We start from the raw sequence: 19,916 nt of genomic DNA, 5'->3' as shown, positions 1-19,916 counted from the left end.
AAAATAATTGAGCATGATGACCATATAGAGGTGTGAACTTTTTTATATTGAAGTGTGTTTTTTCTGTCGAAAGTAAATATCGCCTTTAAATAAAGTAGAATTACGCTTTTTAGACCTATCATCTTTACTTTCAAGAGTTATGAAGCAGTATTCAACTTTGCTGTTATGAATAGTGCTGAAAAGAAGCCTAGCCTATGAGAGCGATTTTTGGCAGATCACTTCTGATATATAAAATGTATCAACAAAATTAAAATGAAATAAACGGTGTATTACAAGTTACTTTGATTGCGATATTTTTTCGTTGCGTACATGATACTCAATCTGAAAAAAAAACTGCACATTATCGTTTCTCTCAGGGAAAGTTGAAATGTAAAAGAAAATTGTCATTTTTATAAATTGTCTATGGATTAAAACTTCATATACTATGCGATCTGAGGCGTCATTCCACCACTAGGTGAATTGGTCCAATTTTGTCATATTGACATATATACTACTTGAATTATAACAAATTTTATTTTAATTATCCTACCATTCATTTTGGAATTTTATAATTACTGAAAAATCTCAGCAATAGAATTCAATAGAAAAGTTTCTGAACATAAATAAAATCAGTTTGTCGAAGTGAATGCAGTTTGGAGTTGCTATTGATTTTGGTTACATTGCGAAATTAAGGTCGGAGTGATATTTTTCAAAATTGCAATCAGAGCCGAAACATGCATGAAAAGCTATCCATCATTCCGTCAGTCCAAGATTGGATTTCTTTGAAACTTTGCCATTTATCGGCATGTATTTGCAATAGCGGGTGATCGCAACGACGGAAGTTAGTGAGCTGGAAAGCATACCGTGAATCATATATGCTCTCCGATTTCAGCACCCTACGATATGTCGATTTGGCTTCCTGTGGGTATTGTTCTTCGTTTTCAGTCGGTTTCACTTCAATAGATTGCATAAAGTGAAGCTAAGCAGATCGAGTAGAATGGTGGGTGGGTATTGAAACTAGGAAAAAGAAGAGTGTGAAAATGCAGCAAAAAGCATCCAATTGCATTAGCATCGGCATCGGTAGCTACTGTAGCGACTTTGCCGTCAAGTAGTACAAATAGACCTACGCTCTGTTCAGGAGCGTCGCTAGGTGGAGATTTAGTTAACATTTGTATAACTCAATAGCCGTTTCAATAATATTATATCGATTTCTATATACTAATAATTTATTATGATCTATCAATAGTTTCAACGCCAGAAATCTTTTTCTCTCTTTGAGTACAAATCTTCAATTACAACTACTTGCAACTCCACTGAATGAGTTTCGGAACGCAAGTTGGCATATTCTTACATACACACGTTCCCGTACCCGTCGTCGTCTTATTTTTCCTCTCTTCAAAACCAAAAATAATCTGCCAATAGTTGCTACCGCGCACCCAAGTGGAAGTGCACGGCCTGTAAGGGCCTGGTGCAATAAATCTGCCAAGCTTTTACTAGAAGATCCGCTAAACCTATATGTAGCTGAGACCAGCAATGCGTGACCAACATCGAGCGGAACGGCAACGATGAAATCCCGCCGGGACCCATCATCATTCAGACAACTTCGGCAGATTTACTTGGAAGAGATCAAATCGAAGATCTGATATCACCTAGCGTACGATATTAGTTCGCAAGACTTGTGTTCTTTCCACTAATATACTAATAATAAGTACAATAATAATAACAATAATAATGGTAATAACAATAATCATCTCTATAGTCGGATCGTTCTCATCATCTGCCGCGGAATGCAGGGATGCATGCAGAACAGCACACATATGCTAAATGAACGGCTTCTTGTGTAAAGTCATCAGCCAGCGGAGGTGGAATTAGCAATTAGCTTTCTTGCGCAGTAACCTATTCATTATGCGATGTGCCTCCGAGAAGTGATGATGGATGATGCCGACGTGAATGGTCTATAATAGGATTTAGGTGGGTGAAGACCCCGGGGGCGGAAATGTGGCCGTTGCAGCTACTAGTTTATGATGCGAATCACTGACGAAGAATGATTTGCTCAATCCTGATGTGAGTCTTCACTGAAACGTTACAGCTGCCCTTGGGCGTTATCAAGAATCGATCGAGCCGAGGTAATGCACGTTTTGACTTAACTAAATTTCAAGAAATAAATTCACAGAAATTACATTTAGTACTCAGGCAAATTTCGTAGAATGCATCTTAAAACCCAACACGCAATATCCGTCTCTTACATATTCATTGAATCAGTATTTTCAAATGTTTTCAGTTCGCATGTTCTTTTTTAAGCGTTTTGTGAATCAACTTACATTACAAATCAATTTTTTGTGTTTATTTTACATGTTCAGAAACAATTAGTGACTTAACAACCTTGACTTGACTTGATTTTGTTGTTCCATTGTAATGTTTACATCTGAAACTTAGTGTCTTTGGTTGTAGGCGAAATTAATTATCTTCCTGTGAATCGTAAGTGAAAATCGTGCTCAATCCACCTAGCAGGGAGATCACACCTTTTTTCCGCTTGTGTTTTTTGCATGAATATTCTTTCGTATTTTAGTTTTCATGATACATTTTAAATAACCGTCGTTTTAAGCGGCAATTTGAGATTTAAATCACTTATTACACTGTAATGTCGAAACTGCAAATCGGATCGAATTTGGATGTAAACGTGTCACGATCCATTGAACATTCCATGAGATGTCGATGTAAGTTGCACTTTAGATTTTTTTCGTCATTATTTACGGTACTTCCAGAGCCGGTATTCAGGAACCAGTATAACCCAAAACGATTCGTATGGCCATAAATTGATATGACAAATAAACTGCAATAGTTTGAATCCAACTTTGAAGCTTTTTGTGATTGTCATTTTCTATGACGGTTTGAATTTTAAAAACTCATTACCCTGTAATTCCAGAATCGGTAGTCAGAATTGGATAAAACAAAAACCGTAAAAAAATGTTGTAAACTGGATTCAAAACCGTTATTCCCAATCTTAGAGTAAAATGAAAGGTCTTATGGTCATGTTAGTTGGTGGCCGCACGAACCGACTTCGATTATACCGGTTCTCGGGTGAATAATAGTGAACCCGCTTTGTTTTATTGAGGATGACCTACGCGAGCAAAGCACTGTTTCATTTTGTATGTTATACTAGTTAATGCACAAACAATCCCTTGCTTTCTTTAAAAAATCGAAGAGAAAATTTTTGCATAGAATACCACAATATTATACATGAGAAAAGCATCATAACACCACTGGAAAAATCTTTTCAACAAATACATGATTTTACAGCTAAGAAGCAATAAATTGAATATTTATTAAAAGTATATAAGTATGCCCGGGTTGGTGGTTCAAAGTATAGGACACTGGTCTCACAAGCCAGTTGTCGAATGTTTGAGTCTGGGCCTGGAAGGATTCTTAGTGTCATTAGGATCGTAGCACTAGTCATGCAATGATTTTGTACGCTATGAATCGGCTGCGAAGTCTGTTGAAACAGAAAGGCCAAATTCCACGGAAGGAATGTAATGCCAGGACTTTGACTTTGATGAATAAAATGGTATAACACATAGAAAGTTACACAGATGAATAACCTTTAATATGGTATATAAAAGGTTTTGATCTGATATAAGGAACCAAGGCGCACTAGCCTCGACACTAAAAATTCATCCAGACCAGCGCCCTAGGCATTTAAAAAACGTACCCAACGAATATCAGATTGATGATTAGATTACGAAATAAAGAGAATGAAAATTTACTTAATGTTTTCGTTAGGTACTGACAAAAGTCATACTATGTTCATGACGGCTTCAGTGATAGGATAGTGACATACGAAAATTTAAGGGAAAATGATCTTTTCGTGAAAATATCCTGCTAATCATTCAAACAAAATATATAAATTCAATAGAGTTTTGTGTAACAAATGAAAATAATAAATAAACCTAAAATTCATAGTTCAAAGTGATGGTTTTTTATCAAATAATAGTCATCTGCAAGTTGCCGTATGCGAGTGCTGCAATATTTGATTATGGTTTATAATGCAGCATCTCACACGCATACAATTGTTTATATTTGAACGGTTCATTATGCACCACACAATTTCAATGTACGATTTGAACGATAGTGTGTGTGTTAGAATTCAGCTCAAAAACATAGCTCTTCATCAGGATGATAAATAAAGGGTGGGAGCATATGCGTATGTGGTGGTGTGGTTGTCAATTTTTCGGCAAAATTAAAAAAATACAACAAAAAATGTGTCGTCACAACAAATTTTCATCACAGAAGTGTTCATATCTAAATGATGATTAAAAGTTCAAAAACGTGAGATAATACCACTGACAAAATGAAATGTTTTGTGCCAAAATGTGCATCCAATGGAAAAGAAACAGCTTCTACCTCCGTTTCGTTTCACCGGGCCCCGAAGGAAAACAATCAAAGAAATATTTGGTTGCGTTTCTGTCGTCTTCCTTCGTACACGAAAAGGCAAATTTTCATTTGCTCCAAGCATTTTAGTGAAGATTCTTCGAACGGAACTCAGAACTGCAACTAGCAATGGGACAAGTAAATTTTCGTCGTATTTTAAGAAAAGGAGGTATGTATATTATTCTGTTCTTTTTCACGAAACCCAGATAATGTTTACGTTTTCAGTTCTTCCTACCATCCGAGTACCGGATCTTGTTTCGATGCGCACTAAGCGTGCTGAAAGAAGACATAAGAAATTATTGATTGCAGATCTTTTGAATGCATCGTGTAAGGAGAATAAAGAAACTAATATTCAATTATCCGTTAATGCATTACCACCTCCATCACAACCTTTTGCTGGTTTTGATGACTCAAATTTCAGTCATACTTTTGAAAGATTTCCATTGACAATTTACGGTAGTGAAAAAAGTGAAGAGTTTACATTCACCAATGAAGAAAAGGACACTAGTGAGCTTCTACATGAGTATCCTTCAAACACTAGCATCACCTCCATTGCATCATTCTGTTCGCCCCAAAAATCTGATCACACATATTCAGTGAAAGCGCCCGATCAATCAGAAAAGGAGAGTAGGGACTATTCGCAGCATCCAACAAACCGTTTACAAGCTCAGCTAGCAATGCAACGTACAGAAATATTCCAGCTTCAGAAACAACTGAAGGAACTGAATACGAGCTATTATCAGGAACAAAAAAGTCATCAACTTTCTATGAAAGCAGTTCGCCTGGAAGTACATGAAAAGAATAAGGCGATCCTAGATCTTCGTCAAGCTTGCGATTCGCTTCAAGAAATGAAAGAGGAAGAAATTATAAGGCGAATTAGGCTTGAGCTGAGTAAAGTATTTACTGCGAATCAAATCGATTTATTGATGGGACGCAAGCAAAAAGTTCATTGGTCGTCCGAAGAAATCGCGCTATCGTTTACAATTAGGTACACTCTTCAAGATGATTTTTAAATTTTTTGTAGAAATTTACTATCTATTTTCAGATACCATGGAATAAATGTATGGAATCTACTTAAAAAAGAATTGAAAATACCTCTACCGTGTATTCAAACGCTTCGTAAGTGGAGTAGTAGAATTCGTATGGACATCGGATTATTGGATGACGTTTTGAAACTGATGAAGGTTGCTGCAGGAAAAATGAGCTCAGTGGAAAAAATAACAGTTTTATTATTTGATGAAATGTCCGTTGAAGAAACTGTTGAGTACGATTCTAGAAACGATCGTATCGTAGGTCCATACAAAAACTTGCAAGTTAAAATGGCCCGCGGTTTGTTTGCAAACTGGAAGCAACCAATATTTGCTGCTTTTGATACAAAAATGACTCGTGAAATACTGAATAATGCGATAATTGAGTTACATAAACTAGGATATACAGTTGTAGGATGTGTATCTGACTGCAGTGGATCAAATCAAGGCCTCTGGAGAGAATGTGGTATTGATATAATGAGAGATCATACACATACGTCGATCAAACATCCTATCAACGGTGAAGACATATATTTTTTTCCGGATGTTCCTCATTTACTCAAACTGATACGAAATTGGTTGTTAGATCACGGTTTTGTTTATAATGGTAATTAAACAATGAATTTCCCCGAAAAACATTACAATGAGTATTCATTTATGAAAACCAATCAATTAATTATCTTTAATTTTAGGTAAATTAATTACTAGAGGGTTACTGGATAAACTCATATCTAAGGCGACTGATACGAATCCATCCGTCTCGCATACGTCAGATTATAATTCTCTGTTTAAACTGTCTATGCGCCATGTTCATTGCATCGGAACAGAGAGACTCGCTGTCGAGCTTCTTAGCCACACTACCGCCGTTAATGTCAGACGACATTTCCCACAGCATGAAGATGCTTCATTACTATCAAACGTAATCGATCTTATCGATTCGTGGTTTAATACAATGAACTCGTATAGTTTAAATGAGTCCATAATTTCTAAGAAATGTTTTGGGGAAGCTATTCAAGAACAACAAAAAATACTGAATAATATGGCATATTTTATATCTTCAATGAGAGTGTTAAAATCTCATAAACAAGCACAACGATCTGTTCAGGTAGAGACAAACTATTCGATTTATATGTAACTCTAATCATTTTATATTCAAGCAGGTTTTTCAATAAGCAGTGCTAATGTCGATCAACTCAATTAAATGTCTTTTTAGCGATATGAAATATCGGTATGGAATACGTTTCATCATGACCTACAAAGTCAATCAAGATTGTTTGGAAAATTTGTTTGGACAAATACGTCAAAATGGAGGACCAAATAATCATCCATCACCGTTGGACGCATTAAACCGCTTAAGACTCATAATATTAGGGAGAGGCTTAAAGTATCAACTTAGTAATAATCAAAATTCCCAGGAAATACGCATTCAAGAAGATTTCGCCATTTGTCGAATATTCAAAGAAGCTCGTATTTTTTCAGAAAATGGGGAATCAGACGATGTCGATATTTCAAGTTATCTTCATAATTGCAGCCAAGTAGAAAAAACTAAACATCGTACACTCGAAGAAGAAGATGGGTTTACATATGCTATGGGTTTCGTAGCTCGTTCGCTCAAACATACCCATCCTCAGATTGGATCATACACGTACAAAATAGAAGAATCACAAGGCGAATCGATTGTGAATGGCTTCAAAAACTCTTACGTAACTGATCTGTCCCACGGTGGGCTGACACAACCAACAGAAAACTGGCTAGAATTAGCAAGAAATATGGATTCAGTATTTAACAATTTACACGACTCTCAAAATTCAGTATTTCGGCAAAAGAAAAATGTTAGGCAAGTTAGTGCTAAAGTTTTGCAAGCAAGATTTCCCAATGTTAATAACCAGGTCATCAAGCAGTTTACTAAAACTAAGATTAACATTCGTGTAAGAAATTTGAAACGTAATATCAAAGAACAAAAGTTTCTTAAATCAAAAATGAATCGAAAGCAAACGGATAAACGAAGTGCAGTGGTTCGTAAAAATATAGAAAAATTGAAACATTTTCGAACCTAATGACAAAACAATTTAAAATAAATGCTTTATATGATGCAAAACGAACTGTTTCAAATTTTAAAAATGAGCAATTGGTATTTTTCAATTCCTCTTCGAAAACTTACTTCAATCCTTAAAATTATATGACGTCATATCATTTGGCTCTTTTCTCGCCGTTCACTAACACAGCTAAAAATTCGTTACGCTCCCACCCTTTATTTATCATCCTGGCTCTTCATGCCTTTTTTATTACGTATGGCAAATGCTTTCGGAAAATTGGTCCATCAATATTTCAGCCCGAATAGTCCCGCATACTTAATATTTTATGACAGAAACGCTGACATTCTGATGCAATCGCTTTTATGCATGTAAAACTTCCCATCATCGATCATTCGTGTCAAACATTGGTCTAGTTTTATAGAAATCAACGTATTTTGCGGTTTATGTATGTTCATGGGCTCAGTTTTATTGGATTGCAGCTGACGAAATCGTCTGGTGGGCAGCATGGTACATGAACGTAGAAATGACGCGACATTTTTTCTACGCCGTTCTATTCACAATGAACTCAGTGAAAATAATTTACCCACATCAAGTGAACAATAGATGTTGGCAAAATTATTGCACAGCATAAATGAAAATTGGCAAAAGTAGAGTTGTCATGACAATAACTGATGATACACGGAAATAGAGAACAAAATATTGTACTCCGATACCAGACGGTAAAAGCCGTGAATTAGAGGCGTGCAAAACAGCTCATTTTGGTGAACAGCTCCGAACCGATCAGCTCATCAAAGTGAATCGATTCGATGTATCAGCTCATCAGCTCTTTTATTTTGAACTTAAGGTTCATTTTGTGCGCCGTGTTTCTTATGCACCGTTTTTTTTTCAAATGCATGATCGAAATTGAATCATTGATTTGCAATGATGCAATGAATGCCATGCGAAATAATTTATCTTTAATTGATGTCGACTAAATTGAATCTCTTAAAGAGCCGAAGATCCGATCAGCTCGTAGCGTGTTCCTGCGTCATAATGCAGTGAACTGGGTAGCAAATGAGTGAGCTGGTGAGCTGCGGTTCCTTTGAAAAGAGCTGTGAGCTGTCAGCTCACAAAACTTACGGTAATCATTAGAAATAACCGATGTTTCGGTACATGAATTTCATTTTACAAAAATTATGCAAATGTTTACCGGACAATCAGTTTTACGCATGTTTTCATTGTAAAATTCTTTTAATAATATTACAATTCATACAGTGAATCGGAATAGTCTCCGAGTGCGGTAAAAACTATACTGTCCGTATGATAAAATTGTCTTCCAATTACCGAACTTCTGTGAATACCGGCTGTCGTTAAAACTAGCTGTCAAACAGTTATTAAAATTTTCAATAAGTGTATTTCTATTGACCAAACGTTAAATAAATTTTAAGGGGTTCGTCGAATGGATTGAGGTACCGGTAGGTCCGGTACACAAGTTTTCAAAACATTAGAGCTCTTTAAAGCTATTTTTTGCTTATAGACAAAATGTAACTTCATATCACTGTGTCCACTTGCTGTCAACACATATCGTTCGAGGGTAACTTACGGTGGACTCGACGGATTGTGCGGTATTCTGGAAAACGCTCATAATTCAACCATGACAGTAAGTCGCCATTTTTTCCTAATTTTCACCGGCTGCTACAGATAAACATTTTTTTTTTGGCTACCACTTAGTAACCACTGGTTCTAATTTGCTTCACTCGTTCCTGTGAAAAATATCCAAACCCGAAAAACACAATCGTAACTTGAAAATTTGTGTTGTTTTTTTTAATACTACAATCCATTTAAATTCAGAATTTTATCAAAAAATAAAAACAAAAACAAAATGTTTACCGGACCATTCGTTAGATGATTCCATTTGGATTACAGTTCAACAGTAATCAATTGAATTACCGAACTGATTACCGAACCTTCAGCTGTTGGAAATTCGGTAAAAATTCTATGTATGTGTGCTAGCTATTCTTTAAAATGAGTCCTACTAATATTAATTATATTTTTTGAGCAGCTGATAGATAGCATTGTAAATTATGAATTCTTCCGTTTCATTGTATGCCTCTAATTGGGAAATGTTACTTTTTTTAAACATACCGCATAATTTCCGCATCAATAACACTCAAACGCTCGGGTTGGGATTTTCATCTTTTCAAGAATCTGTAACTACTGAATAAATTGACCGATCTTGATGCATTTGGTGTCAGAAAAACCGGGTATTCTTTAATTTCATTCTGCCTTAATCGGTGTTGATATGGTCCAAAAACACCGGTGTTATTCCAGATCGCCTTGGGGTAAGTCGGTTTTGCCATTTGGGGTATTCTATCTAAAAAACTAAAAATGTATATGGGAACAGTTCTGGAACAATCTGAAATGTGCAAGATTTACTAAAACGCATCAATTTGAATAAACTAATCATTTGGCCAACCATTCCAGAGGGTACTGAAACCGGTTACACAACATTTTTGCGACTTTTCAAAAAAGTCTTTCAGAATGAATGAATGTTCTATAAAGTCTTTGTTTTAATTCCAGTTGGTTTGCTCATCTATCACCTCTAACCTCTCGATTAAACCAATTATTCAAAAACAAAGTAAAATCCTGAGCTTCTGTTTCTTTTGTATAGAAAAATCGAGCTAAACGGGTTTTATTTTTTAATCAGTTTCATAAAACCTATTTTGTGACCGAATTTTCAACCAATTTTAGTATGTAAATATGAGATTGTTTATAACTAACAACGTTACCATTATTCCAGATTTATCTGGCAAATACCAGATTTTTCTCGTTTCGACAGACACGCTAGCAAACCAGATCTTTAGCCAGATTTTACAAATTTTACCAGATTTTGTCAGATTTCACCATATCGATAGGTGGTGACACCTTATTTTTGCTCACTGAAAATGAAGCCCGGTCAAAATTTTCTTTGTACCTTTTCTAAATTTTTGAGTCAGAGACAGATTTTTGAAAAAAATAACATGGTAACTCTGATAACCAAATAGTGACGACAGCTGTTCGTTTGGAATGATAGCTTTGTTCAAACCTCACGCTTATAAAAAGTTACTCAAAGTTTGAGTACTAGTTACTCATTTTCAAATGATACATGGAAACATAAAAAATTGAGTAGTTACCATCAATGGTAATGAGTAACTCTTACTCTAAATATGAGTTGAACGCAAGAACTTGTTTTTAGGTTACTATTCGAGAGATCAGTCTAATAGTCATAATAACGATTTGTAGCAAGAGACGCCAGGAGTGCTCCATATTGTGCTTCAGAATGGAAACGTGTGTGTCATGTGTGCTCATTCATGAGGAATAAGTGTCTTGGTGCCTGAGCATTACTGACATGTGTGTTAAGCTGCGATGTACACATTACTCCAAGCGACCACCATTTGATATGATGTCTCGAAGTTAGAAATTGTTGTGAACTGAATAATAAATGAACACAGTAGGATCACTTTAAGTATTCAGTGTCAATTACTTAATATTCAGATACAATATACTCCGAAAAAGACAATTTTACGTAAATTTGATATTTGTGAAATCGAATTTCACTAAAAATTTAAGTGCTAATTACTCAATTTTTGGCTCATGTACAAATAAAGCATTACTCAGTAAATGAAAAGATTTTATTCAAACATCGTTTTTAGTTGAAAAACTCAAATTTGAGTTACTAAGGAGTTATTATAAATTAGAGTTGTTCCACTTTTTCTGTAAATCAGTGGGATCCTACTCATTTTTGAGTAACTATTTTTAAGCGTGCTGCAGACGACTTGTCAAATACAATGTAGAGCTAACGAAACTAGCCATCAATACGAATGGGATGTCGTCACTCTGGTTATAAGCACTCTAATAAATATTATTTACAGTTTTCATTGACATCACTACACCACTCACTGATACGATATTACAGTACAACCGGTTGTAAACATTTCATGTACATCGTGAAGCATGCAATTCCGACCCATACATTTTTAAGACGGATTGAAATTTTGGACACTCATCACCTTGTAAGCCAAGAACCGAATGTCAGATCCGGATTAAATTCAGGAGTTATGTATGGAATCGCAAGACTTTTCAGTTGAACTTAAGTTTGTAAAATCTGTCAAGACATCGCTGAGAAAAGTAAGTTAGTTCCATTTAAGAGTTTTTGGGCACTATTTCCCGTACCTCAGTGGCTGGATACGTTTGGCCGTCAACTGGCATTGCCTATCGATTAGAACTGATTTGAGCTCCCAGCAACCTCATTTTCCCGTGTTTTGCATCACTGCTCTGTGTAACTGCTTGAAATGTTCAACACTCTTAATGCTGTAATCTCAGAACCGGAAGTCGAATCCAGTGGAAATTCAGAAGATTATTTAAATTCATTTAAATCGAAGTTTGTGTAAATTGGCTCACCCATCTCCGAGGAAAGTTAGTCCAAGTCCAAGTGGCATCTTTCCGGAGTTCAGCATTTTTTTCTACTTTTTTACTCAATAAAAACCAACGACGGGGGCGGCAAATTTTCTCGGTACGGTACTGTTCACACTCAATACGTACGCCGTACGCTGATGCATTTAATGGGCAGCACTCAGTTCTTTATCCGTTGTACTGCTACTCGAAACTCAGTTCAACCGTCGTCAGATGCTCCCGTGAAATAACGCCTAAACTTGAACTTATTGCTTTCTCTTTCAATTCTAATGTTGAATACTTTAATACACGCCTCAATACATTTCAAAAAAATCGAGAATTATTAAGCTTGAGATAATTGGAAACATGAATGTAAACATCCATCCTTTATTTGTTAGACCCGCTAAAATAATTTTTTAAATAATTTAATCGTATTGATGTTACCGCTCATTCATTCGAACTTGCTCACTGTCGACGCCTGAGACAGTGAAACAGAAAGATTCATTGGCACGGAAACGGAGCAATCAAAACTTCAAATGACTAGTCATGGATGTTCAATTGACAATGAATCTAGTGAGTCTCTCATTTGAGTATGACAACAAAAGTCAATCGAATGAGTAGGAAATATACTGACAGTGAAAGGTAAGAAATTTCATTTTTATTACTTAATTTCATTCGAAAATAAAATTTTACTGCACTACTCCTACACTACGATGAGGCGTAAATGTCGATTCCTACTCATAAAACCGATTTTTACAACATATGGCCTGATGGATATGTGTTACCATGTGGAATTTAAGTCTCGAAACATATTTTGTTGACCTTGTCAAGAAAATGAAAATTTTGACTTAAAACTGTATATAACTCAAAAAGTAAACATTAAATCTAAAAACATTTAATAGTGTTCTGGCTAACAGGGAGAATTTTCAATTATTTAATATTATTCCTTGAATTGATCACTTATACATCATTTTCTTAAACGAATTCCTACGCAATTTGTCCCACACAATTTGGGTCATTTTGCCTCGTAAACATGACACCATAATTTTGGGTATTGTTCAATTAAATTACAAATACATCATCTGCATTAGAAATAAATTAAAAAAAAACGAAGGATTGGCAAAAAAGTTCACAGGTAACTTCAATAAAATCTTCTTCACAACACTTGCAAATTATTCTGGAACCACCAACAAAAATGCATGCATATAACAGAGACATAATTGTTTTTCCAGATATGATAATTTCATAGATACCAAAATTTTATAGTAATATCTTGCCATGATGATGGTTTTTCAACTTCATTCAAATTTCTGCGTTAAAAAATGGTAACTTCGGAGAAAGTACCGTTCAACCCAAGTTCCCCTGCAAAAAGATAAAAATGAAATTAAGATAGGGATAATATATAAATCAAATAACACACCAAATCTTGAATTAGTTTTTATTTAGAATTCGCATGCAGACACTGAACTTACAAGTAGTAGGCGAATTCCGCATTGGTCCAGAACAAGAGAGTAGTAGAAATTGAAGAATTGTTTGATTTTATTTCACTATGATGAAAAGTTCTTAATCATGGATGTCTCTGGTTGTACTCGATGTTGATACACAATTTTAGTTCCATGCAATCGGATACACGAATTCCGGAATTCTGACTCTGCCAGTTTCAGTTCCAGAATCCATGATATTTTAAACTCAGGATTCATAAACTGGACCCGGGAATTGAATTCTAAATTTGGATTCCGGACCTTAAAATCAGAATAAGACCAAAGTCTAGGTAGAGAATTCAGTTCCAAAATTTAATTTGAGAATAAAGGTTCAGAAATTAATTTCAAGGTACTATGGATCTGGGTCTGAACCTGGGCTTACCATATATCTAGTCCAGTTCCAGGCTATAATCTTGATCCAGATCTTGGGCCTGAAAGTGAACCTAGACCTATCATATTATTGATCTAGATCCTGGTCATGAACTTGAACCCTGGATCTGGGACAGTAATCTAAAACTTGAACCTGTAAGTAGATCAGGATCTGGACTTACTATATAATCGGACAAAAAACAGATCCTAGCACTGAAACCGGGAGTGTACCAGGACTTGCCATATGACTAGAGCAGATCTAGTATCATATGTAGTGAGACTAGTTTCAGAATCTTGATCTGGACTGCAACCACTAATATGGTAAGTCCAGGCTCAACAGTTTAATCGTATATGAGGTAAATGCACTCAACAGTGTTTACCATCAAATAACTTAAACAATTCTTTCTATTAGAATTTACGTCATCCGGTTAAGTTTATGACATCACCTCGCGTTTTTCTTATTCGAAGTGATTTTAATGACAATTTCATTTTCTCCAGAAACAAGTTAGACAAAAATGGTACGACAGATGATCTTATATCACTTACCAGACCAGCTGCCATCGTATCGACCTGCGAAAAGGATAATAAAAAAACATAAATTAATGAATGTGTACTGAATATCAATATAGCAGATAATCTGCACTAAACTTATTCAACGCTCGATGTCAAATCTTTCATCTAAAGTCAATAAACCATGTCATGTCTGTGGCTGTTTCGCTACCAGTCCACCATTGAGACGGGGCAATAAAGCTGGAGGACAAATTGGTGCCATGAGATGCAAAGCTACTAACCGAAAGCCCATTGAAATGCCGTCCGCCCGTTTGACCGTCAAATTTAAATCAGAAACCCATAAACGGTTCAACAACGGATCAACGATTGGCATACCCGTAAAATATCGCCTAATTTTGCATAGTCATGGACGCAGAATTGAAATAGATAGTAAGGATTGTTGTTTTTCTTCCATATGCATAATATTTGATCGGAAACATCACTTCTAGTTTAGGATCGGTCGAGAGATCAAAGATGTTGGTTTAAGTTTTTTTTTTAATTCCTGCGACCCGAGCCATAATCAGTGGCGGTCCCTTTGAAAGACGATTTTATAATGCTATGTATATGTCTGAGAGAGTTCCGCAGCGGAGGTAGCTCCAGTAAAGGTTAATTATTGCTTAAAACTGCCGACAATTAAACTCAATTAGTTACCGATTTGCAATTCAATTAAAACTAAACCCAGCGCGTTGTCGGTGCAGATAATGCGAGTTAGTCCACCATGAAGCTGTACGGAACCAATGACACAAACATGATGAGATACTGGAGACAGTACCGATAGCCACAGTCAGTATCAGATTCGACAAGTCGTTACTAACAAGTTTCAAGGTGAACCATAAAGATCTATGACGTGATTAACATTTCAGTGTGACCCAATTTGGTCGGAGGAATGCAGAAATGAATGTCGTTGTTCAGCAAGGCCTTTTTACACTGTACATTTCTGGATTTGTAAATGTGAACTTCAAGTTGAAGCAGTTTGTTGAGTCGGCTTCTACTCTTAAAGTGTAAGAATGAACGATAATTGTACATATATCTGCTTTCGGTCACTGTTGTGAAGTTGGTTGATATCTGTATCGAATTGATTGCTGGGTGTCTGATTTTGTGTTGATTATGCGGATTTTCGCAGTATTATAACGATTCGAAGATTGGGTAAGTCTGAGAGACTTAACCAGTTGCTGAAGAAAAATCCCATAAAACGCGACAAATAATTCAACTGTGCAATCCAAAACGTGTATTTATCAGGTGCTTAGCAGCAAATCGTCTTTGAAGATGTTATTTGAAGTAAATAAGCCTAGAATGTTTCCTATCGAACGCCGAATTTCGACAGATTTAATTTTTTTCCCTTTATGGAGTACTCTGAGTACTCATATTTAAGTATCAATTCTCATTCTTGTTTACGGCCGTATGCGATATGTTCGAAAGTATGCCAAATTCGTATTACCGTTTACGTTCGAATCAATCACACTTTCAAACATGGTACATGCGTAAGAACAACTTTAAACTATCAGTTCTGGTAGAGACTTAAGTTGTAATGAAAAATATTTGATATCATTTGTTATTTAACTTGTTTTTTCGTTGATTTTGTATCATCATGCTTGCTTACGTCCGTATCGACTATACGACAAACACATATTTTCGAACGGATAAGCCATTCTTGTTTTCACTCGAATATGTATGGATTCCTGTGCAACAAAATGGATCGGCACCGCATGTAATTTATTTGGAAGATTCCAAGCATCAAAGAGGTGACAAATGCTACATAATAAATGAATACCGTACTCAAGATCAATTATATTCGAGTCAATAAACAAAATTTTGAAATTGAACTTCATGCAAATTAAAAAAGCATTGAAAATCGCAGCCCGATCAGTACACGGATAAAAATCCATTACCAGTACCATGATTAAAAATCATGAAATCATGAATAATGACTATCATGAATAATAAGTCATGATTTCATGATATCATGAACAATAACACATCTTTCATGAAAATTTTCATGATACCAATCATTCTGCTCATAAAATTTCATGTGAAGACATGGCTCATGATTTCATTATTAAAAAATCATGGTACTAGCATTAGATTTTTATCCGTGTATCTGCGAAAAATATGTTGCATTTTCTTGCAATTTTGTCATGTTTACGATAGTCTACATATTTATTACATTGGTAAAATCATGCATTTAATATAAAATAAAGCATGTTTACCCATGGCATATTTTCCATAAAGTACTATAGATGTAAAATTTGATGCTTAAAAACTTGGAACCGCGCATATATTCGAAGGCTCGCCAGAAAAAACAGCAATTCACTATGACTGCTATGCTTTCTAGATGTTTTGATCAAATCACAAATTTATGATTTAATTACAAATCACCTTTAGATTCGAAAGTAAATTTGTTGGAAATCGGTTAAACTTTTCTCAATGTGTTCGAACGGTTGATTCGCAACAAAAAACTGACGAAACCACGACATTTCGTCTATTCGTCTGTAAACAAGAATATATATATATATTTAACATCTTATTCAAGTCGTTCCATATCTCATTCATTAAATTCAAGAATGAAGCTAGAAATTATAACACATATTTATATGAAATTATTACGCTAATAAGGTGCGGGTTTTTTTTCTATGTATTCTCCTGTAGTAAAACATTTCAAGAATATTCTGTGAAATTATCAAGCCTATCGAAACAAAACTTAGCAAGTTATGGGTCTTTATCGGCCTCCTGTCACGACGCCATCTTGATGAGATAAAAATCGGAACTTCAAAATCAGCTGATTGCAACGTAAACAAACAAACAGTAAGGCATTTGTTTAACGCGTTTACCTTGTTTAGTGCACAAAAATTAGTGAATTTTGGGTCGACTCTCTCACAATAACTTGTCGATTTACCTATAATATAGCAGACAGTGTTTTGGGACATCAAGTGGAGATAATTTTCACAATTTGAGAGTCGCGATGAGTATCAAAACATCGCAGTGTTTGGGGCTCGAAACGCGAAGGGCTCAATGTAATACGTATACTTTCAAACCGGTGTTAGATGGCTTTGCTCATACTGCGAAGAAGTAAGAGCTCGGCGCCCAAGCCCAAGATTTCTACTTCGATTGACTTAAAAACTTGACAAAACATTCTTGAAATGTTTCATTATAAAAAATTATAAAAGAAAAAATATGATTTTTTTTGTAAAATGTTAGACCCTACGGGCTTCCTTGAGTAAAAAATTGTGTCCATTGATTTTATAGACAACAAATTTTAAACGCGTTTACTCGAAAGCAGGTTTTGAAAATCCATGTCCATCGTCATTCAAAACCTACTGCACCATTTTTGTTTTCATATTTTGCACACGCTTTCTACATATAAAAACCAGACCCCAACGTTTTCCTTTTTGCTGTTTGTTACTTTGGGGAGGTTTTATAACTACACACTTAGAAAAAAATACCTCCTTCTAGATGCACATAAAAGGAGCGTCGCGATTCACTTACAATCACTATTCAATGCATGTAAAGACAAGTCATATAATTAACTTCACAGTTAATTAAGCTGAAGCTTACGGCGGTACAGACGCAAATTTTTTTTTTACATGTTAGTAGATGTAATATTATGTCAGCGAAAAAATTACGGCATGTTTTAAGTTATGTCAAGCGAAAATTTATTTTTTTCTTAGAGTGTACAAAATGGTGTTTTTTGTGAAAAATCGTAGTAACCACCAAAAATTAAAAAAAAATAAAAATAAATCATACTGAAACCTTGGGGTCTAGAAAAACTTCTACTATAGCTATGCTGCTTTGATTTGTTCACTTCTGATTAATCTGCGCTGAGATACAGTGGACACCACAAATCATGATTTTCAGGAAACGTCCTCAAAAATACCTCTTCACCGATTTATCTCTCAATATTTTGCCACGAACAAATTACAAAATGTTGTTCGATTTATGCTTTTTATCATGCAAAACATTCGAATTTATTTTGTTAAACGATAATTCTGAAAAAAATTCGTGAAAATTTTTTTTTTCATCATTTATACCATACTCCCCCCTTAATCGAGATGGCTGAACAAACTTAAAATCAAATGAAACGTACTATTGCCCCATAGGTCCCAGCAGTATTATTCCTCGGAGAGGGATCTAACGGTTGAAACCGAGTATAAATACATTCATCATTCATTCATCCGGAAGTTTCGTAATTAATTCGTAAGTTTTTGCGTCGTCACATAAAAATAGGTCACTTGAAAAACAGGTCTACTTTAATTTGTATGTCTTGTAGTTTGATGTTCAAATAGATGATATTGTTTAAATTTGAGAATATTTTTATAGTATGATATATTAGTATTATATGAAAGGCATCACTACACCACCACAAATGGTTAGTAGTTTGATCACTGATTACAGATATGTTTTACGACTAGAATCTAACACCGTGTAGCATAGAGGAAACCCATGTGGATGTGGAACACTATTGGTCGAAAAAACTGTCCAAATTGCTAAAAGATACTTATATTGCATGCAATAGTGAAAGTGGTTTCAAAAACAATATTTCGAAGACGACAGGTTTAATATATGCTCAAACATATTCTGGAAAATCGTTTGAAACTGCAACGATTTTGTAGTAACGTTAATGTTTTTTTTAGATTAACAAGGAAAAATCAGGATACTACACTCCGATGTGAAACTTGACCGTCTATTTCCACAGACTTCGCAGTCGACTACTGATCCTACGTACAAAAAAGAATCCTTCCAGGTCGAGACTCAATTCAAACTCTGAACCACCGACACCCGAGCGAAGGTTTGCAGCATCCAAGTGCGTCCCATTCCTGGTTGAAAGCGATTATACTTGCAGGTGTGGTTCTTATTAGGGTGCAATTGAATTCAATACGTCAAATTCAACAGCAAATCTTTCCAAACGAGACACTCGTTCACTTAAACCTACTCCCATGTTTATTACCACCAATTTGTTCCCTTCACCTTAAAGAGCAAAAACCCAGCCAACTGTAACCGAGTGACAAAAACAACCTCATTAGGCCAAAAACTGTCAATTTGTTGTTAAAAATAAACTGCCACACAAGCGCGGACATCTATCTCACGACCCGACGCAATTCGAACGGTACCAATCGAAAATCGACCCCAAAAGTAGCACACTTCAAGGTACCACCGATCTGTACTGAGGGAAAGGGAACGGCTTTTCTCGAGATTGTCGAACGGTTAAACTAACATTGCACCGCAGTGCGTGCATTAATTTACATTTTCCTAATGAGACGCAATCCAAACAAACCATATAACATCAGTCAGGCACTCAGTCAGATTTCATGAGTGGACCTAAAGGTGGAATCGTGGGTATATTTATGTTTCTATTTTAAGTTTGTCGTCCGTTTCTTGATGCAAGCTGTACTGAGCGAATAAGTGGGAGGCTGTCAAATACTGTCAAATGCTCTCTATGTATCTATCGGTAATTAATATAGTATAAAATAAGAGAAACCGCTATTTTTTTTGAAAAAAAATCATGTTTTACATTTTTTTTTTCCATAAATTCGTTTATTTCTTAAGGCAGTTTACATAAGTTTTTCTTCGCCGTAGCATCACTTTTACATAATATTCTTATCCTAATTTAATTCTAACATAGTCACAACGTTTTGAATTTA

The 19,916-nt window shown here is 35.4% G+C and overlaps 1 protein-coding gene across 2 annotated transcripts in view; it reads right to left on the bottom strand.

The window, feature by feature from the left end:
* Positions 1–19,916, bottom strand: part of LOC131438789 (putative mediator of RNA polymerase II transcription subunit 26) — a 173,002-nt gene that overhangs the window by 86,233 nt on the left and 66,853 nt on the right. For both annotated transcript variants that reach the window (XM_058609060.1, XM_058609064.1), the window contains one exon: positions 14,278–14,301. In XM_058609060.1, coding sequence (XP_058465043.1) covers positions 14,278–14,301 — 24 coding nt within the window. The remainder of the gene's footprint in view (positions 1–14,277; positions 14,302–19,916) is intronic.

This window comes from Malaya genurostris, chromosome 3 (genome assembly GCF_030247185.1).
Source record: "Malaya genurostris strain Urasoe2022 chromosome 3, Malgen_1.1, whole genome shotgun sequence".
NCBI classification, from domain to species: Eukaryota; Metazoa; Arthropoda; class Insecta; order Diptera; family Culicidae; genus Malaya; species Malaya genurostris.
Note: the sequence above shows the minus strand (reverse complement) of the source record. Positions and strands in the feature narration are given on the sequence as shown.